At 48.8% G+C, this 21,627-nt stretch overlaps 2 protein-coding genes across 4 annotated transcripts in view; one reads left to right on the top strand and one right to left on the bottom strand.

Moving 5' to 3' along the window:
- SATB2 (SATB homeobox 2) overlaps positions 1-19,667 on the bottom strand; it is a 200,054-nt gene extending 180,387 nt beyond the window's left edge. Inside the window, exons 1-2 of one of the 3 annotated variants that reach the window (XM_078329134.1) lie at positions 19,598-19,667; positions 10,805-10,885 (exon numbers count right to left, since the gene is read on the bottom strand). Coding sequence is in view for 1 of the 3 variants with exons in the window: in XM_002749606.6 (XP_002749652.1) it covers positions 6,257-6,425 (169 nt within the window). In the remaining 2 variants the exon portion in view is untranslated. Of the gene's footprint in view, positions 1-6,256; positions 6,485-7,712; positions 9,680-10,804; positions 10,886-12,914; positions 13,631-19,597 lie in introns of those variants that run through there. The other 2 variants (XM_035305234.3, XM_002749606.6) reach the window with 2 other exon arrangements.
- On the top strand, positions 12,947-15,865 carry LOC144576820 (uncharacterized). Its single transcript, XM_078329135.1, has 2 exons — positions 12,947-13,176; positions 13,538-15,865. Exons 1-2 carry the CDS (start codon positions 12,986-12,988, stop codon positions 13,761-13,763), a joined length of 417 nt encoding a protein of 138 aa, XP_078185261.1. The 5' UTR covers positions 12,947-12,985; the 3' UTR covers positions 13,764-15,865.
- Positions 19,668-21,627: the final 1,960 nt, after the last annotated feature.

Raw genomic sequence — 21,627 nt, forward strand, 5'->3', positions numbered from 1 at the left:
TACATTTAAGTAGTAGGATGATGAATCTTTTGTATATAAAAATCCATTTTTAACACAGACATTTTCAAAACCTCTATTGCATTTTAAAATAACAGGAATTCACAGCTCTCCTTACTGGCACCCTAAATTAATGCTGGAGAGCAGTGCTGATTGGAAGTGAAAAAAGACCCATACAATCAAAGTCAGTAGAGGCAGATCATTCATTTAAAAATTGCTACAAAGAAAAGAATAAAAACTAAAAGGCAAACTCTTTTCTTCATTTTTTTGAGCTAAGCTTAAAGGTCTCCTGCTTGAAACCATTTTAGGTTATTTCTCTCTTTTTTTTCCAAAAAATAATGAGTTAAAATGTATGGGTTAGATCCAACATTTCACTGCTGTTCTTATTCTTGGGGAGTGGGGGAGACGGGGAACTTGCTGCCAAAGCTTCTGAAAAGAGAGTTTGGGCTGCTAATTTTTCGTTCACAAAATCTAAATTCCCCTTATGCATTCTCACACAACTCATGAAATAATATGAAACAGTATTATATCACTGCAAATTGAGACATTTTTATCAAAATAAAGAGTGATGATGCCAACATTTCATTTGTCATTTCCCACTTGTCACTTTTCACTGACAAACTGTTACACATACAACTTTTGTCAAATGCTCCATCTTTAAATATGTTCCAAAATGCCATTGTATCTCAGTATTCATGTAAAGAAGATAGTAAAAATTACTGTGTTGCCATCTATTAGTTATATAGGTTTTTAAAAGACTACTTATTAAATAAAAGAGCATGAAGTAATCTTTATTAATTTACATGCTATATAGAATGAAGTCTGGCTTTCTGAAATAAAACAAACTACATACTTTAAACACCTAATGTGACATTCTTAGTTATAAGCAACTTTTCTTAATGGTCAGAAATTTTATTCCAACAGAAACCTAAAAAGTTTTAAAAGTATAACCCAAGAAAATAATACAATTTGGAATTCATCTAGCCCTGTAAATTTAACATGTCTTTTTAAGTATACACATATACACTAACTCTATAAAAAAATACTTTTTTAAATGAAAAAAATAGGATTTTAAACTATAAGCACCAAACTTCACTGCTTACTACTTTGCCAGATGTACCAAATAATTACTGTAGTCTTGCCTGGAATAAAGCTGATTTCCATATATTTAAAATGACTCCAATTCATATTCCTAACTATCTAATAAATGATGATTGTCTGTTTTCCCCTCTCTACAGAGATAGACTGGTTTAAAAAATTTCAAGAAACAAAAGAACAATTCACACAGGATATCTCATATGTACAGACTTTGCTGGTTACAACCCTCTGGGAAAGGATGATATTGGTTATTTTCTGCACGGGTTAAAAATCAGATGACTTAAGAGACATCTATGTCATACACACACACACACACACACACACACACACATGCACATACACACACTGCACTACAGATGATCTTGAATATACAATGGTCAGTGGGTTTCTGCTGATGGAACAAACCTAAGTCTTCCAAAATTACTTGAAACATCAAATTATGCTCAGGACTTCGAGGGGTGGATACCCTATGTTCTATTTAATGTGTATGTTCCATTGCATATATTTTTTTAACCAAGTATATCTTTATTTTAATAACAGGCCAAGAACCAAAAACACTTTAGAGAAGAGTTATTTTTCTACCTCAGCAAAACTACAGAGGACATGTTAGATTGCTGGATGACCCCAAAGCCTAAGTTCATTCTATTTAAAAGATCTTAAAACCTTTAAAAAGAGAGAGAGAGAGAAAGAAAGAAAGGAAAGAAAAGAAAAAAAAGTGGGTGGAAGGGAGAAATGCAATCTTTTCTCTTTTGAAGTAATGAGTCCTTCCTACAAGTATTGTGATATTCATCCTTGGAAATGGAGCTTTCTCCATTTTACCCATGTTTACAATATATTTCTAAATTTCTAAGTATTTTATACATCTCAATATATACCTATCTATACTTTCATATCTGTACTCCTTTCAAAAAGTTAAACGTCTCTCTACTGTTGCTGATATGGTGACTACACCTGACCCGAACTGCATTTCTTTTCATCTGAAAGGAAATGTTCCACATGTAGACAATTAAACTAACTGTTGTTGTAGACAATGTTCAGCTTGAAATGAGGCCCTGACTAACCATCTTGATCACATTTGCTTCCCTATTTGAATACATCAGTGTGTACTGCATAATGATTTTTCTCCCCTTGCAACAAGACAGTTATGTTCTTGAAAGGGCTGCCTGGTAGCACAAATAGGTCTACTTTGGGTAGTCTAGTTACAACTTCGACAGAGAGTACGCCAACAAAATTAAATTGTTATTTATAAAACAAATTATTTTTCAAGAATAAGCAATATTTAAAAAAAAAAGCAAATCTCTCTAAAAGGTATTTCCAATATTTAAATATTTTTCCCTAAAATCTAGAACATTTAACATCAAAAAAATCATAAAAATTCGTAGGAAAATGAAAAATATCAAAAAGATTTCTGATGTTTAATGCCTCCTATCAGCAAATACACCATCTGGTATATTCAGGCACTGTTCATTCAGTTTAAATAAAGCTGTCTGAAAGTTCTTCTTTAAGCCAAACATTAAAAAACGAAAATGCTTGTGTTAACAATGAATGAAGCACAATAATTTCTTGCCATTAAAGCACAACTGGCCAGCACCTTTCAGCAGTCCAGGAGAAAAGCAGAATGCCTTGCTTCCTCTGGAAACTTGATTGGCATCACTTTCATTTTATGCTGTAAGTTGCGTGGCTGAAGCATTCCACACAGCAGAACATTTTAGGTGCTTAAGCTAATGGTGGTAAAAAGGATCATCTGACTCTTAATGTTCATCATCCTTAATAATCTCTTCTTTTCCTTAAACTTGAAATAGATCTGTAAGTTTTAATCAACAATTTCACAAATATAAATTTCCCCACCATTAATCATCCTTTTTCAAAATCCTTATGGAGTGAATTACTAGCTGAGAGGGGACGCCAATTCTAGTAAGTGAATGTTACCCAGCAGGGATATAAAGCTGTCAACACCATGGTGCTCTTGCTAGCTCTAAACTCTCTCCCAGCCTTCCTATGTTTTTTAAAGAGATATTAGCCTTTTTTTCCTAAGGACCTTCTATGAAAGCTGACTGGCATATACATCTGAACCCTTATATTTTATTACATATATGCTTTAAAACACACCGCTCAGATAAGAGCAAAAAAAATCCTAGAAAGTGTTGCAAAGACAAAGCAAAACTGATCTAGTTTCTAATACAGTCTTCTAAGACTAACCACATTGTAAACAACACACTTTTAAGTCCCCTGTTAAATAAAACACAACCTTAAAGACTGTGACAGTGTATCTACCACTTCTACTATTTAAATTCAGACACTAAAATAATGCCCCCCTTTTTATGAATACTTAGTTCTCACCGAAAACACAGCAAATTCCCTCTTCTTAAATAAGTAGAGTAACAGCAGTAGAATTTACTATTGCAACCAATGCATTCATAAATATATTTAAAATATATTTACCTCACTGCTTATCAAAAGCAGTAAGATAAATTGCTATTTGATTGGACAACCAATTAACTTGATGTCGCTTATTTTTAAAAGAACAGCATTTAAGAAAGAGGAACACTAAAAGTTAACAAATATGTACTCCCAAATTTTTAGCTACATTTTCAAGACAAATTTTATTGTATCTGTCTTTACACTATTGACAAGACTGCAATATATCTGAAAATGGTAATAAATAAATGATACAGAGCTATAAATACTTGTGTAGTTATCTATGATTACTATATTGCTTTATAAAGAAATTTTAAACAAAAGAACATAGAATGGTAGAAATATAATCTTTATATTTACTCTATGTTCAAAAAAACCTTTAATTACAAAAATCTTTTAAGTAGAAATTAATTTTAAACTTTTTTAAAATTTAGAATGTGCAGTTTTTAAAAGGATTGGCTTTGCTCCAAACTATATATATGGTTAAAAGTTACAAAGCAATTATTAATATCTTAATGTACATTTGGAAATTATATAAACTTAAACTCGTAAAGTAATTGTTACCATTCAATTAGAAAGCTCTGTACTATCAAAATCTTATCTTCTAAGTTATTATACTCCAAAGTTGTCTAAATTGATCTCTTTACAATCTGTTATACCATACAGAGTAAAAGCTTTCTTTTTAAAAAAATTAAAATTCCACTAAACATACACTATTTCAACCACTTCACTATCAAGTATTATAAATGATATGTATTAAGCCAAAATAATGTCATCTTTATTTTCAATTTGGGAAGCAGCTAATAAGACCTCTGCTATTATTAAATACAGTTAATTAAGAGAAAGTGTCCAAGGCAGCTGGTTGAAACAAATCTATTATTCTTCACCAAGATAACAATTTTAGTTTATAGCAAATATATAAGGGCTCAAATGTGAACTATAGTTTCAGAAAATTTGAAAAGCAACCAAAAACCAAAGGTATCCCTAGTCAACAGAATGAGGCAATTTCCTTCATAGTTCAACATGACATAGAAGAAGGGAAAAAAAAATTGTTTAGGGAAGCACAATTCTTACTGATTACATTCTGAAATGTTTAGAGACTCCTTTCAATTTAGCGAATTTTTTTATATTGTCAGAAAGATATCAAAATTTTAAGTCCAAACCTTTTCTGTCCACAAAGACGACTTTGAAACACACTGCCTCCAAGGATTTCCAAAACTTTTTCAAACAAACATTTTTAGCACTTAGCATATCTCATAATGGGTACCATCATACTCTCTATGTATTCTTCTTTCTCATATGCATATACTAAATGGTTATACAAAAAGTCTGACATTATTTGCTCCAGTATTGGGACAACAAATTAACAAGCCTCACTTTTAAAATGTGTGTCACAGAACTGTTAAGTTTTTTCTTTTGCTTCAATAAAGTATATTTTCAAGTAACAAAAAGGGGAGATAAGCCAGAATCTATCATCGAATTTTTTTTAATTTACAACATTGAAAGGATGAATTATTCTCAAGTGAAATGATTAATATGAAGGACTGAGACAAACCATGCCTACCATAAGTAAATAGAAATAGCAAAATAAGTAAAAAGAAAAAATATATGATTTTATAAAACATACGTGTTTAACTCTTTAAAGGGTAGTGAACATTTTTAGTGGTAAGTAGGTATCTACTTTGAAATACACACAATAGACACTTATAACAAGAGGGTGGGAACTTATCATTAAGGTTTGCCAAGGTTTTATATCATTTAAGACAGGTTAACATAAAGAATTAAATTAAATGGGCTACTTTTGAAATTTTAGAGAAAAAAGTCAGAAGCAAAAAATATTAAACTACTAATTTATCCCAAACACACAGAAAACCTGCACGCCATGTAAAATTGTGTATTTTACATGTAAAAGACAACTAAGCAAATGGCTTATAAACTTCAAAATATTTCAGAGTTTAAATTTATTCTATATCTTTATTTTATATGATTGCTTTTCCTGACCACTTTAAAAGAAAGTAGTTGCTTAAGTAGTAAAAACTACAAAAGGTTTTCTTTAAGTAAAATTACTAATAAATTCTTGGGAGGTAAAACAGCATATAGTTAACAAGGCTACTTTGCTATTTTTAGCTGTTGTCCTATAATTTATAACAAAGTTACAAATGCATACAACTAAACTTTATAGCCAGCAGCAGCATTTAAGCTTGTAAGGGCCTGATGAATTCATGGTGATTCTTTATTTCCCATATTTCACCTGGCCAGAAATATTCCCAGTTGTCACTCATCTGTCTTTGAAGCACTGTCCTAACTAAAAAGTAACATCAACTGCCCTTGTTCCTGTACTCGCTTGAGTATTAACGACTATTTTATTCCCTAAAAGCGAACACACCTAACCATCAACCCTACAACAGACACTCTGAGGCAAGGCAAAAGAGTTAAATCACTAAAAAGCTCTCTAGGAAAATCTAGAAACAGTTAGCTGGCTGTGACATAAACCTGCCAACACCTCAGCACACAGTGGCAAAATGCCCAAAAAATGCCACCCTCTGGGTAAAACCACTTTCTTGTTTTAACTCGAGATGAAGCTACCAGTTGCAGATGAGAGGCGACGGGGGCATTATTTGGCAACCTGGAATTCACTTCCTGTAATCCTACACCGCGACAGCGCCTAATCAACCTGAACCCTGACACCCGGGCCATTATCACTGGGCCTCGGGCTGCGCGCCTCCCTGCTCGGGGCTGTTACCTCCCACGGCCTTGGCCACGGCGCCGTTGGGCCTCCCGCGGGCTCCCATGGGGCTGCCGTTCTGCTCCAGCCGGGCCACCTTCACCGGGGGAGGCCCCTTGACATCCGGGCTGCCGCTCCGCCGGTCGGGGCTGTCCCGCAGACACGGGCTCTCGCTCCGCCGCTCCATGCTGCTCCGACTCGGAGACAAAGTTCCCACCGGCAGGTCGCAATAAAACGCACAGGGACCTAGGGAGGGGGTGGGGGGAGGAAAGGGGGAGGGAGAAAAAAGAGGGAAAACCGCTCACACACGTGATAGACGTTCAGGCCAGTGGCAGAGCGCAGCACCACAGCCACACAAACTTCCTCCCACGCTGCCCGAGGGGCCCGAGCCGGGAATCGGGTCCCAACCTTACACTAGGCTGCCCCCAGGAAGGTTCGGCGACTCTGCCCAGCCGCAGCTCCCCAGAAGTCAGCCCTAGGGGTCGCGGCCCGGGTTGGCACCCAGGGGCGCCTAAAAGTGGTCCATTCATTGGGAAGGGGTTGGCATAAACCGTTCCTGGGTACAACAGCTTAGCCCATCCCAGGGTCATGGTTGTGGAAGAAAGGAACTTCAGAAAAAGACGTTCCACTCACCTGGGAAGGGAGTGGGGGGCGTGGGGTTGTGAGCAAGTCCATAACCAAATTAACCACCCGGTAAATGCGCTGTGAATGGCCAGGCAAGAGAGCCAAAGGCCGGGCAAAGAACCCCTTAAATTCCCGCTTTTTACCTACACGGAGCAAGTCCTGAGATAAACACACACTTTGCATAAAATCAATCCTAATTCCACATTAATAAGCATCTGAAAACACTTAGAGGTATTTATCAAAATAACCTCCACCACAAAAGCGGGCGCTACAATTATTCTGCAGCGTTCTTATCTTCATCTGATCCCCAATGCTTTTTTAAAAGATCTTCAGCATAAAACACAAAAGCAAAAAGCATTTGAATTCTTAGTGCAGGAGCAGTCTTCATCCTCCCCAATTTTAACTTCGCTCCAGAAAGTTTTCCTCTGGGTCGCTAGGTTGGCAGTGCGCTCCTCACGGAAGCCGCAGGTCTAGACACCCCTGGATTGGGGGATGGGGGGCGGGGAAGGAGGGAAAACACCTGATGAAACGGCGCTCGCGCTGTCACTAACACCCGCAAGAAGCAGGACCCCAGCACCGTACTGTGTGCTGGGAATCCTCTTGGGCGGTCTCGCCGTGCGAGCAGCCTCAGCGCCACTGGTCAAGGAGACAAGGTGGGGGTGGCAGAGGGGAGATGAAAGGAAGGAAGAGGGACAAGACCCGGAGCAGGAGGGCTGCGAGCGAGGGTTCCGCTTGCATTCCCCGACTTCGAGGTCCCAGAGGCCGAGAACTCCAGGGAGGGAACTTCGCCGGCCCCGGGCTTCCCCGAACTCCCGAGCGCGGCGCGGGAGCCCTCGCCCTTCGTACTTACTGCTCACGGTCTGTCTGAAACTTGGCTGGCTGGGGCTCTGTCCATGGAGCAAAAGTAGAGAATCCAGGGTGGAAAGTTTCTGGTGCTTGGTTTTGCAGTGTTCTCCTAGTCTTCTTCCTTTCTCTTTACTCCTTCCCCTTCCCTCTTCCCCAGGTCCTAACGTTTAAGGTCCTGGGTCAGGGTGTCTTCTTCTGGTGCGGAGATGGTTGTTATGATGATGATGGGGGGAGGGAGGAGGGGGAGGAGGAGGAGAGGGAAAGGACTCCTCCAAAGGGACACCCGAGCGAGCGGGGGAGGGGACGGTGGAGGGGGGGGAAAGAGAAGGAGGCTGAAAGAGCCTTTTCACACCTTTGGGAAGGAGACCCGTTCTGGAGAGAAGGGGCTGAGAACCCAAAGGCAGCAGCGGCGGCTGCGGGCCGGGGCTGCCGGTTCGAAGAGCCGCTAGCTCGCAAGGAGGCGCGGCCAGAGCGGCGGGACCGATGATACCAAGAGCGGAGAAGGCGCAGGGACCCGGGACCGCGCGCGGGAGGAAACGCGGCGGCCGCCCAAGCTGTCACCTCCAGCCTCTCCCCTCTCGGCCGCCTCTGCCAGCAGCCAGAGCCGGACTCACTGACAAGCCGCAGAGAAAGACACACTGAGAGGGAGATGATTATTAGTTGCGTTGAGTCATCAGGCAAAGTGAGTCCTTTTGGGTTGTCCTCGGTTTCCGATTTCTCCCCCTCCCCCTTTCCGTCCCCAGATCTAGCGCCTTCAAAATAATAATTTGGGGTGGGGGTAGGGGAAGTCTCTGGGTTATTTCGGGATGGGGGTGAGGGGGATGGATCTAAACCCAAGCCAGACTGGTCCACCGCAAGAAAAGAGGGGAGTGGGGGGCGGGGAGGAGGGTTGGGGAGGTTGCGGGGGGAGGGGGGCCCCGCCTGGCAGGAAATTAAACATCAATCAATCAATCGCTGAGAGCAAGGCGACCCTACGGCGGCGGGGCTTCGGAGGAGGCAGAGGGACAAGCTAGGGGCGAGTGGGAGGCAAGGAGGAGGGAGGAGGAGGAAGGGGAGAGTCGGCGGTAAGAGCGGGGTGACGAGGACCTCGCGCAGGAGGCAGTGAAGGACCGATGGCAGAGGACCGAGTGCGGCGCGAGGCGGTGGCCGCGGCCAGCGGGTGGGTGCGTCTGGGCGCAGCCGGACACCTGGGCCCAGGGTCTGGTCCTCCTCCTTGTGGCGGGTCCAGGGCGCGGCCGCCTAGCTCAGCCCGTAGGCGCACTGGTCCCGGCGCGGAGGCGGCGGCGACACGCCAGTCGCTGGGTGCCGCGTCTGCCGGCGGAGGCTCAAACCAACGCGCAAGAGGCTACCGCGGCTGCCTCGGCTCCCAGCTCTGTTAACTGCGCGGAGTACTTTCGACTTTGGAGATGGGAGGGCGATCGCCTCCCCCACCCACCGCCTCCGCCCACCACCCACCGCCTCCGCCCCTCCGAGCAACTTTTCCCGGTGCCTACTAGCTCCCCCTCAGCGCCGAGCCCAGCGTCCCGGCCCGCCGCGCTCCGTGCCGCGGCGCGCGCAGGGAAGGCCGCTTCTCCTTCACAGCTGGCACGGCCGCGAGTCCGGAACAATAGCCCGGGTGTCCCGAATGGCAGGAGCACGGCCACCGCCCGCCGGGCTGTGGGTGGCACAGGAATGGGGGTTGCGTGGTGGGCGCAGAGCCGGGTGCATCCCTGGATGGCATCCCTGGAGCGCTCGCCGCTCCGGCGACATCGCGAGCGGCGCAGACCCTGCCGCTGGGAGCCCGTGACGCGGTGGCGGCGAGGGCGGTGGGTCTGCCTGTCCTCGGGCTACGGGACTAGGGTTCTTGGGGACCCCGCGCTGCTCGAGCCCAGGGCTGCGGGAGCGAGCAGAGCTGTGCCGTGAGGACTCGGCCTCCCCGCCCTGGGGGAGGCCGCACAGGAGCGTCCCCAGCAGGTCCCGCGAAGGCGTAACAGAGTCACAAACTTTTGCCGACTCCCGCGGCCGCGGCCGGCTGCTGCCCGACTCCGGCTGCGGTGCTCATTTAAGGTGGTGCGGCTACTAGCCAAGCAGGCCGGCCTCCGGCCGCGCTATTGTCCCTGCGATTCCGCTTGGGCGCGGTGCCTCCTTAAGGAAAAGCACGTGGGCAGGGGCCGCAGCCCCCGCGAGATGCTCAGGGCGTCGGCGGACCTTAGCCGCTAGGACCTTAGGTGAGAAAATGTGGACGCATCCTCGCCGGCCCTGAGGCCAGAGAAGCCCCCTCAACTGCTTGCGCCTCCTGTCCCTCCCGCACACGCCGACTCTCCCACCTAATCCCCTGAGCCCCGAGGGCTCTCCCACTTCTCGCCGCCAGAGCCACCGATCCCCCTTAAGAAGCGTCGACTGTACGGCGGCGCCAGAGGGCCAAACTCAGTTCGGTTTCGGGAAACGCGCTCGGGAGTAATTCTGGAAATCCCAGCTGGGTGCACAGACTGTGGAAAGCTGAGTCCGCCGATTGTGCCCGGGACAAGGCCGCCTTCGACTCGCCGCATCTCCCTGGTGGGCGGCAGGCGCACAGGCTGAGAGGCTTCAGAACCTCTGGAAGAGAAAGGGTCCCAGAAAGGAAACCTGCCCCCGGCCTAAGAGTCGGCGCCCAGATCACCAAGAACCCAGCACCCAGGCGCCGCCCACCAAGTTCCAAAGAAGCCCCAGGCGACCCGGGAGTCGGTCGAATCCCAGCCGAGAAAAGAAACAAGCAGGATAGTAAATCTTAGGGGAGCCACCCTGGGAACTTTAGGCAGCGTTTGCCTTTCCCTGGTTTTCTTCACCAAGCCCCATCCTCCCCCTGCACCCCACCCCCAGTCAAACGGGTTGGACTCGGTAAGAGCAAAGTAGCTCTAGTAAATCAACCCGTGGTGGTGGTTAAAAGGTTTGGGGCTGCAAAGAAACAAACTGTAAGTTTGAGCAACAAACTTTTTTTCAATCGTAATAGGTCGAAATGGGAAGGGGGTGTTGCAAAAGCCAACTACTACTGTCAAACTTAGCCCGTTTACAGCATGAGGAAAGACGTATTTCTTACTAATATCTCAACAACGATAACAATCTTGTTTCCTTCCTTACCTTGATGTTGAACTGCGAATCCTCCTCCGGATCAATGTCCAGGAACTTAGAAGAATTGGTGATATTAGGAGTTCAGTACTTCTGGAAAAAAATGCAAATGGTTTAGCCAGGATCTTTCCTGTCTGATTCGTCACTATTATTATATCTGATGATGCGAATGGTTGGAGCGATTCAATCCTAAGTCATTAATGAGCTATTTTATAAACACCACTGTCTGAAGAGTTTCATTTACATTTTGCTAAGGATCTCTAACCTCACAGGCTTGTGTCAACAGCATGATTTGAAGGACTTCAGTTACACTCTTATAAACAACACGGCTGTATTGTTAATCATTTAATATTTTATAAAGTGTAAATATTTTATTATGTTTTGAAGGGAACTATTGATTCTAAATTATTAAACCTCTGAGACGGGCTATTTAAATGAAATATACAATTAAGTACAATTAAATGTACATTGTGGCTAGTTTGTTTTCAGATTCTTCATCCTTTTAGATTCATTGCTTTTCTCTTTATTGGAGTTTCCTCTTGTCCATTTCTGATAGTGAAAAAAAATCTATCATGTTAAGGAAAAGCCTGAATTATTTAAATTTGCATTAAAGAAAGAGGAAAATGTCAAATACGATTAATTATGACCAGAAATGTATTTTGGATGTTTGTAGAGTTGTATTTCATAACACATTTTACAAATTTATTTCGATTTAAAGGAGAGTTCTAGGAAGTTTTGTGATGTATGTCCGGTGTGGGTTTTTTTCCTCTGCAGTTTTGTCCCCAATAAAGGCCTTTTCTGTTTCAAATTACATATGCTTTTTACTGCACAATTTTTGTATTGACCTTATTTCAACTGAAGCGATTATTTCCAGCAGGTTTAATTTCGACAATAAGATATATTTTAAATAATATTTTTACCTTTCGCTCGGATTTTCTACTAAAACAGTAAATAAATTTGATGATGATTCAAAAATATTTGTTTGGTTTCGTTTTGTATCCCTCAAATGGTTTATTTCCAAACATTTTTAAAACAAAATCACACGAAAGAATTGTTTTAATTACGCTCGATTTTTAAAAATACTTTAATACCCATTTTGTGCATTAGGAGATAGTCTGCTTCCGTGCTCAAAACACAGAGTTCACATGTGGGGGACATTTTTATCCCTCAGTTTCCTTCTAACTGACGTTTTCGTCGGGAATCTGCTCAGAGTTTTCCCCTTTTCTTTACCCACCCCCCAAGTTTTTCTTATGTCATTTAGTAAAAGGCTGCCTGTCTTTCACCAACACAGATTTGTTATTTTTAAAAATCGACAGATCTTTATATGCTGGTCTTAAAGGTGTATGGTTTTTATTTCCATCTTCTCTCCTTTTCTGTGAGGCCTTCTTCTTCTATGGCCTGCACTTTTTTTTAATGACGTTTCTTGATTTCTCTTTGTCAACATTAAGTTTTTGTTTTGCTTACTTTCGACCCTGGTCAACCTTCCTTCCCTGAGGCCCGCTCGGGACGGCGTAGGCCTGGGCGCCCGGGTGCAGGGTGCAGGGTGCCGGGCGCGGGACTTCAGCTCTCGCCTGTGCCACCCGAAACTCTGAGGGCCGGGCATCCTTCCCCAAGCTCCAAGGCTTTCAAGTTCGGCCATCCCAGCAGAGAGACCCTGCCTCTTAAAGAGCCCTGGAATATTGTGCCGCGTTTTCCCTCCACCCTGGAACAAGCAGGGAAAACTTTGGGAACCGCCCGCGTCAAAAGCTTTCGACGGCTTCGAGGAACCCCAGCGGGCCTGCCTCTTCCCCCGGAGCTTGCCCTGCTGGGGGCGGGAGGAGGGCGGGAGGGAATAATTTATTTCAAATGAAGCCCACGCCAGCTCTGAAGCCAATTTCCGCCGTGGACTGTCCGTGGGGAGTTGGCGACCAACACTTTCTCGGACGGCATAACCGCGAGGGGCTTAGACTGGAAATCGGATGCGCCAAGAGAACAAGAGCTCGGGGGCCAGAATACCCCGGGGGAGGCGAGGTGGGGGGGGACGCGCCTTGGAGGACCGTTCGCCCCGGGTGGGCTTGAGCCCTTTCCCACAGTGCTCCGGGCGTCTGGGGACTGACCCGAGCGCAAGGCGGGGGACACTTACTTCGTTATCCGCACGCTTTCCTCGTTGGCATCAGAGCCGGACAAATCCCAACCCGCGCAAGGCAAAGATAAATGACTCCAGGCTTCCCCGGCGGCTCTGGGGGCCTGGGCGGGGGCGGAGCGGGGAGGAAGCCGTCGGCAGCCGGTGGTAGGGACGGTGGAGGTCCTCCAAACGAACTAGCCCCTACGGCCGGAGCAGAGAGATGCGCCTCAGGGGGACGACTGATGGGGAAGGACGGTGGGCAACGAGTCGGAGCTAGGCGGTGAGCCCAGCACCCCAGAGGCCCGAGGGTCGGGGGCTAGCGAGGCGGGCCATGCAGGGGCCGAGTGGGCGGGAAGGGTGGTGCCAAGGTCTGCCCAGGAGCTGCCTCCGGCGAGGACAGGGAGCTTTCTGCTCTGGGGTCCCCGGGGTAGGAGACAGGCGTCGGGTGTTGGCACTGCCTGACCCGGGGGAAGAAGCAAGAAGATAGGTTTCAGAGCTGGGGGTGTCGTTGGTGGGAGATATGGGTGTCCCTTCCGCGGCCATGGGCCTGGGGGCCTGGGAAGGCGGGGGTTCCTGCGGCCTCGAGCACCACCTTGGCACTCTGGGCAACGCCCCCCGGGGCGCCCTTCATTCTTTTGCAGACCCCAGAGCGTAATAGGTGGGTGTCCTTCTGCAACCGCGCTGCGAGAGAATGACCGCCCTACTCATCTAGTTCACTTACAGAAATCGACTGTAAGCCGGGCAACAAGGCACGGGGGGAAAAAAAAGGAAGCGCCTAAGGAGCCGCCGCTGCGTCTCCGCCCCCACCTCGGAGCGGCGGGAGTTGGAGCCCCGGGTGGCGCTCCCGACCGGCTGCGTTTTCCTTAGGGAAACACGGAGAGAGGCAGAGGATCTCAAGCCCAAGGTGGCTACGAAGAGCCCCGAGGCCTCGGCTTGGCGTCAAAGTCCCAACACCCTGGAGCCCGGGTCACAGCCCGGGTCACTGCCCGGGTCCCGGCCCCGAGCCCCCGCGTCCTCTCCCGACAGCGCCACCGCGTGGGCTGAGGCCGAAACCTTCCGCGCCGGCTGTGCCCGTTGCGTCCCGGAGTCAACTCTTCCGCGTCGCCTGCACGGGTTAAGGATGTGGCGGGGGATGGGCAGGCCCTGGCCCAAGGAACCACCGGCCACTCAACACAAAAACGCGCTGGCACGTGCAAAATTCGAACGCCCACAGTTTGCCACAACCTCTTGAAAAGCACACCTGGAAAGCCCAAGCCATAGCACCCCGTCCCCACCCCAAATTTCAGACAGGCCGGCCAGCGTCCCGAAATTCGCTCCCACCCCTCGTAGGGGCGGGCAAACTCAGGCAGCCAGGCCAAGGGGGCTCAAACCGCAGTTGCCTCCGGAACGCTTTGCGGCAGTGGGCCCACGCGGGTCCAGGCGAGAGGGCGAGAAAGCCAGCTGCGGGACCCAAGGTCCCAGACACCTACTGGAGCCAGGGACGAGAAGGACAGTGTATCCCGCGGCCCAAACTCGTACGGAGTCGGGGGCAACTTAGAAGGCTTCCGGAGCTGGCGCCTCCTCTGTTTTCTCGATCTCCGGAATCCCCTCGGACACCCTTTCAGTCCGTCAAGATCTTGGCCTCCGGGAAAGGCCCAGGTGGCTATGACAGCGGCGACTCCGGCTCAATTCTTCCCCACCCCGCTATGCGTTCCCTCCCGGCCCTGCAGCCAAGCCCAGAGGAACAGCATCACCTCGCGCGGTCCCTGCGCCACATCTGGACTTGAGAACCCGGTGTCGGGCTTAGAGGACTTCACTGGGCAGGTTGGGGTTTGTTTTCAATAAATTCAGCTATTTACACCACCACCTCCACCATTCACACACACACGCGTACACACATACACAGAGGGACTGTCAACTTGAGAGAGTGACCCAGAAAGGTGTAAATTTACCTGGTGCCCACCCAATTGCAAAGCTCTCAGATCCACACAAAACAGTAGCGAGCCCTGGAGGTCTGATCGGCCCTACGCCCGACTCACGGCGTGAACACCCGCGCTCTGGACCGGTCGCAGGGGCCGGTGCCCAGCGGGCCTGGGTCGGAGGAGCCCCGCAGTGGGCCCGCTGAGCTCTGGCGCCCCGCAGCCGCATGGCCTACTCGCTTATCCCTTATTATTGACTGGGACCTGTTCCTTTCCAAAGTCTGATCCCCGGTGTCCTACCCTAGGCCACGCGGAGCTCTGTCTCGTCGTACCGGGCCCTGAGCCCCTGGCCAGTGGCTCACCTTGGCTCGCTGCGCCCGCCTTGGCCCCAGGCGCCCAGGATCGAGCTAGGGGCGGTAGGTCGGCGCGGAGACGCTGGCTGCTCACTTCCAGGAGCCCACAGAAGGTGCCTGCGGCGTCGCGCGTCCAGCCCTGGGGCTGATTTAAATAACTAATAAGCTCAGAGAAATTTTACGAGGGGAACTTTTCCTTTTAGTATCAATAAAGCCTAGTAATTGGGTTTGTTGGTTACCTAAGCTCCAGTTCCAGTTTCTCTCTCTCTCTCTCTCTCTCTCTCTCTCTCTCTCTCTCTCTCTCTCGCTCTCTCTCTCTCTCTCTCCCCCTCTCTCTCCTCTCTCTCTCTGTCTCTCATTCAGAGGCAACGTTTTCAAAAACCGGCAATTGCGTGTGCGTTTGGGGTGTGCAAGTGTAAGTGTGAATGTGTGAAAGTTATTTGTTTCAAAAATCCTTCCTCTCAAGAGCAATCATCATTGTAGTTTTGAGTGAAGAGTTTTCAAAGGTGCTATTTCTGTCAACAGAAAACTGTTGACAACCATTCAAGTCTCACAATACAAGTGGGGGGTGGAGTGTCCTAAAGATTGTCTGGTTGGATATGATAGAAAGACATCTGCAGTATTTCCCTAATAGTTTGCATTTTAATTAACTTTCATAACATTCTGACTTCAACTCAATATCCGTTGTTTTCAGTAAAGACTTCTATATGATAACACATTATAATTTCTTTTTGGTTTTCCAGTCTTCTTGAAAACAGTTCTTAATTGTAAGGAATTTTTCCACCTGGGAGCCATGCCGCAATTAAAAAATATAAAAGAACTTCCATGAACAACAACAGCAAATAACCCATTTGTTAGTGTCTGCGAAGTTGCTGGCACTATACAAAATCTCTGAAATGCAAAGGCAATCTAAGAATGTTTCTCTCCAACCATAGTGATATATACCTTTTTTGTTTTTGTTGTGTGGAAGTTAAAGACACTTTTAAAGAGACTTTTAGAAAAGTATTGTGCTAAAATTTACCTAAACCTAAATTCCTTATCAAATCCAACATAACTAGTGCTTGTGAATGTTAGCCTAACGAAATGAAGAGTATTTCTGAATCAGATTATTGTTAGAGTCAGACGCTAAATAGTCAATGAAAAGAAATGGGAAGTCAAGTTTACAAACCAAGACCAGAGAAAAGCCGGCTCCAGAAGTTACCAGGAACCCACCCAAACCTGTGCACTTATTATCTCCTGTATTTACGTATTATAGACAACTTTTCCTTTACACTTTTAGCTAGAAGATTGATGGGCTTCCCTTAGTTCGTCTGGTTTTAGGCTTTAAGACCCAAAGTCCACTGAGGGCTGCCTCTGCCAGGTAACTTTCAGAGACTGAGTTACTTGGAGACAGACCAGGCCCTTTGTACATTCCAAGTGAAGGCATCTTGCCCATTCTTCCCAGAGCCACCACCCACCTAACCTCTTCTGGACACCCAAGAGTTGGGGTACGAGCACCTGACCCTTCTCAAGATCATCCCCCAGCCCTTGTTGGCACTTGGCTGCAGCAGGATCTGAGATGTGTACAAACTCCCCATTTTCTGCTTTCCAGACTATCACAGACAACTTTTCTTCCCATCTGTTCCCTGCTGGACTCCTGTGATCACCCACCATCCCCGGTTGTTGCCATCTCTGGGCTCTTGGTGGTCAGCCCTTGTCCCCCAAGCTGGCCAAGTTGAAGGAGGACTTGTCCTCCATCTCTGTCTCTCAGTACCAGGAAGCTGAGATCAGTGGCAGGGAACGGTGGATTGACAATGAAAGTGCAGAGCTGAGTAGGGTAGCTCGGAGCCTCAGCAATGGGCTCCTGATTTCCTCCAACAACCTGTGGTCTCTCGGGCTCCCTGCTTTTCCACTATTGGTCCCATCGTGGGCTACCCACCTCCACTGAGCTGCTCTGGGAACCTAGGGTCTCCCCCATTACCTGCCTGCTATGCCATGTTTTGGTTTCAGTTCAGCTATTTTCTGAAGATGTGGAAACCACTTTTATTCTTTTTCTGTGTCCCAGTACTCTTCTCCTTTTATAAGACTGTCCCCCAAGTCTGGCTGTTACCAGACCCTGTGCCATCTCCCCAAGCTCTATTTATAAGAGCAAGAAGTGATTTGTCTGCCTATAGCAGGTTTATTTAAGACAGTTATGCTCTGTGATCTCTTTGGGCCTCAATCAATGCACTTTGATTTGAAAAGTCAAATAGAATCACATCTTACACGTGTGGCCCCAACTGGCCGCCCAGACTGAGGACAGAGCTGTTGTGTTTCTACATCAGCCTTACTGGACCTTTGAAAGAGAGACCTCAAGTCAGGTCTTTCCGCCAGAGTCAGGCCTTCCTGATAAGGGCGTGAAGGGCAGGCAGGACAACCAGAACGCTCCTGTTGGCCAGTGGCTAAGGAGCCAGGAGGATAACTTCTGCGGATTTGGCTTTCAGTCTGCTGGAGCTCTCCCCAGCCGGAGGCCTTAGCCCCGCACCCTCCCTTGTCCAGACCGGCCTGTTTATGCGCGCGCCGGCGGGGGGGGGGGGGGGGGGGGGAAGCCGGGAGGCAAATCTCTTTTCCAAGCAGCTTTTATCCAACAGCCTCCCCTCCCCGCAACTCTCAGCCTTAGATGCCGAGCTGCAACCGAAACGTTTTCCAAATTTGTCATCGTTGGAAACCTCTGACAAGTGGAGTGCAAAATTTTAAGGGTTTCCAGGTAGGCTCTGACTTCAGGCGTTCAATGAAAGGGGAAGAAGGGCTGAGGGCGGGGTGATGGACACGCACAGAGGGCTCCCTCCTCCTCCACGCACAGAGAAGTCTGCCGGACTTCTCTCCTTCTGCAGCCCAGCTGCACCCTTGAGCATGCACTGGTATTCCCTTCCCCCGGCTTCGGAGAACATTCTTTAGTTCTCAGGAAGGAAAGACAGCAGTCAAATCAAGGTCTTTTAGCTTCCCTTCTCCAAAATACCCACCCCCCTGCCCTCGCCACCACCGCGTTGTCCTAGGACACAGGACCCCAGGGTCAGGGCCTCAGTGACTACAGCTTATGCCACCTAAGACAGAATGGGGTGTCCCCACCTCCACTGCTCCTCTCAGCCCCAGCATCCAGGTCCCCAAACCCCCGCAATTCTGGCCGGAGAAGCCACAGACTTGCCACCAACATCATGGTATCACCAATAATTAATCCACTCAGTTTTCAGTAGATGTGGAATCCAACAAGAGTAACAACACCCTCCCCGCTCCACCCTCTTTCTGTCTCTATAGAATTCAAAGCACTTGAAACATTCTGAGCGTGCCTACAGTAGGGTCTCAGAGGAGTTACCCTGAAAGCTGTTGAGAACAGCCACCTTTGCTGTCACTGAGACCTTGAAAGGGTTAGCTCTGGTAGGCTGTGTGCACCCAGGCTCTGGTTGCACCAGGATGGCTTCCTGCAACCCAGTAGGAGGTCTGGGGTGTGTTGGTCGAGTATTTCGTTTCTTCCTCTTCCTTTATATTTTTAATGTCCCTCTTTATTTCTGTAGAGGAACAACCTCAGCATCAGAAGGGTGCAGTTGTTTGTCCTAAAGTGGCCTGTAACTTGCTCCTACCCTGCTACAGGACATTAGCTCTGGGAGCACAGCCTGGCAGGGCCTTCGCATTGGGCCTAGACATCCAACTGAGGCCCGGCAATCCCACCTGTGGGGCATCTTGCAGTGGGGTATTTGTGCATCCAGGGCGGGGAGTGAGGGGGAGAGAGCTGGTCTGGTGCAGTATCCACCGCCTCCCTGAGCGGAGCTCCATTATAGACTCAGTGAATGAATCCATGAATCAGCTCTACAGCGGAGGGGTAGAAGAAGCAGCGGTCTCCGTTAAATGGGCTGTTGGCAGTAGTGGCTGACAGCCTTACCTCCTCGCAGGCCCGCCTCTGGGCAGTCCTGAGGTGGCCCTGGAGCCTCGCCAACAGCCCCCGCCCCTCAGGCCGAGCTCTGGCCCTGGCAATCTCTGCACTTTGTCATCACGCCCGAGTATTTGACATTCGCAATTATCTGCAAATACCCTGATCGGTTTGTATATGAAACACTTTTTTTCCTGCCTTAAGGTTGGAATCTGGTAAGTTTCAGACAAGTGGTTACGGGGGGGAGATGACCCAGGGGACCCTGCGGGACCGGGCCGGTGAACCCGATTCAGCGAGGTGGGCGTCGCGAAGGGACTGGTCTGCATGACGCTCCCAGATCCCCAGCCCGGCTCCGAGGAAAGGCCGCGCGGAGGCGAGAGAGGGCCCCACGTCTCGAGTCTCGGGTCTCTCCTTGAAAGGAGCACCTCCTAATCCCGTAGGAAGGGAGGGTGAAGGGGGAGGGGAGATCCAACTACCCGCAAGGCCGGAAGGTTAATCATCTTGATCACCGGAAAGGGTGCTGCCCCGCCTGGTCGTCACCCGCTCTCGATTTTGCCGCAGAATTACCTGCTCAAAGAGCCATCCCAAGAAGCCCTCAGCTCCGCGGTCTTCCCGCCCGCTCCTGCGGAGAGTAAACAGCGTTCTCTCTCAAAAGAAGTTGGATGCCCCTGCGACTCTCCTCCGCCCTCCGGCGGTTCCTAAATCTAGGAGAGGCAGCCCCGGCATCGCTCACTACTTCTGCACCTCAGCTTTGGGCTACCTGCCCAGTACAGACCATCAACCAAAAAAGAAAACAAGAAAAGAACAAGTGGTGGTGGGGAGGTGGCGTCGGGCAGGGAGGGTAAAGTAGCGAGATTACTTGTTTGACTCTTCTGTTTTCTTAGGAACCTGATTCTGGCCCCCGGCAGAGCCTAAGGGCCCAAGCCAGGGACCTAGAAGCCGGACCCAGTTCTCGCGAGGTGTTCACAGTCTAGGCGCCCCGGGCTTGGCGTCTTACTGGCCAACAAGCCAAGTTCCCTTGCCACGGGTGTATCAGCAACTTAAGAGATAAACACTAGTGAACCCCCTTCCCACATTTAGCTTGTGGCTCTGCTACAGACACTGGGCTTAGTCGCAGTTCACACCTATTACACATTCCCGGAAAGTGGGAGGAGTAGGGCGCAGAGAAAGGTATGTGTATTGGGGGGAGGGGAGATGTGTGCAAAACCTTCCAGAAAGTGGGGAGGTAGTTTAGAAAGTTTTTCTCTGTAGCAGCCCAACTTCTGAGAAGGCAGAGAGAAGAAGAAAGCAGGCAAGAGACGAATCCCTTCCTCTCCCCTTTACCGCCATCCTTCACCCCCTGGACCGGGCTGGTCACCCGGCTGGGAATCAAGAGTGTGTGGCTGGGAAGACACCAGTCTCTGCGCTCGGGTTCAGCCCAGTCGGGCAAGAAAGTGTGGGCAGCTGGAGAAGGTCGTCACAGCCTCCCGTGGTATCCTGATATCTGAGAAACCCATAAGGGAAAGGGCTGAGACGATTCTTTCACACGCAGGTCATAGCCCCTGCCAGAAGATCCCCAGAAGATGCGGGGTACGCCCAGGGCGTCGGCCTTCTTTTACCCACAACTCCCTGAAGCTTTGTCTGGGGATGCCAACTTGGGGCATGGAGGCTCCGGGCTGCTCCGAGGCTGGGGGGTTTCTGCTTGGGTCAGAGGGATCACGACCTCAGCAAAGCCAGGAGAAGTTGGGTGACACCCACTGAGCATCGCACTTAATTCAAAACTGCCCTCAGCCTGCGGAAGAAGCGAAGGCAAGAAGCCTGGTGGCGGTCCAACTTTCGCCCCATTATTTTCTATTATTTTTTATGCCCATATCATTGTTAGGTGTATGACTGCTGTACACCAACGGCTTGTTCTACAGAAAGTGCCCTTGAGGATTGGGTTAAGCTTTGCAAATTTGACTTCCCAGGTAATGCGCTTTATTATTCTGCTCCCGACTTACCCACCATACCAGTGGGTACCCGGAGCAGCACCCACTTGGCAGAATTGGTGACTGCTCGGGCCCAGCGGAGTGCGCATTGCCCTAACACGTGTGCGGAACTGCACCCTTCCCGGAGCCTCTGCACTGTGGGCCCTTCAAAGAACTGGCGATCCCGCTCACCTGTCCACAACCTCCACTTTTAAACTAATTCGCACCTGCATCTTTAACCCCAAAAGACTTGGCCTGCGGACGCTGCTCTGACTCAGGACGCGGAGAGAGTCGCAAAGGCGAGAGCCAGGGGCTGGGGACTCCTCTGCTCACCTTAGTCCTTGATTTCGAAGACCCCAATTAACTATCTTTTGAGTCAGGACCGGCGAGTGCAAAGTGGCTGGGCCCGGCTGACGCGCTCTCTCCCGGGTCCGGGTATCCCACCGCAGCTGGGGTGGATGGTGCGGACTACCCCCAGGCGCACGCAGATTCCCGGCAGGGAAGAAGGGCTGGGTGTTCCAAGGACGGTCGTTTACCTCTCCCGAGATCAACTCTGATCCGCTGGCAACTTAAACGCCTCTGAACTCGGAGCGCTTGGTGGAGCGCCTCCCTGCACCCACCCCTACCCCTGGCTGCTTCCCAGGCCCAGCA

The sequence above is a fragment of the Callithrix jacchus genome, chromosome 6 (assembly GCF_049354715.1).
Source record: "Callithrix jacchus isolate 240 chromosome 6, calJac240_pri, whole genome shotgun sequence".
Taxonomy (NCBI): Eukaryota; Metazoa; Chordata; class Mammalia; order Primates; family Cebidae; genus Callithrix; species Callithrix jacchus.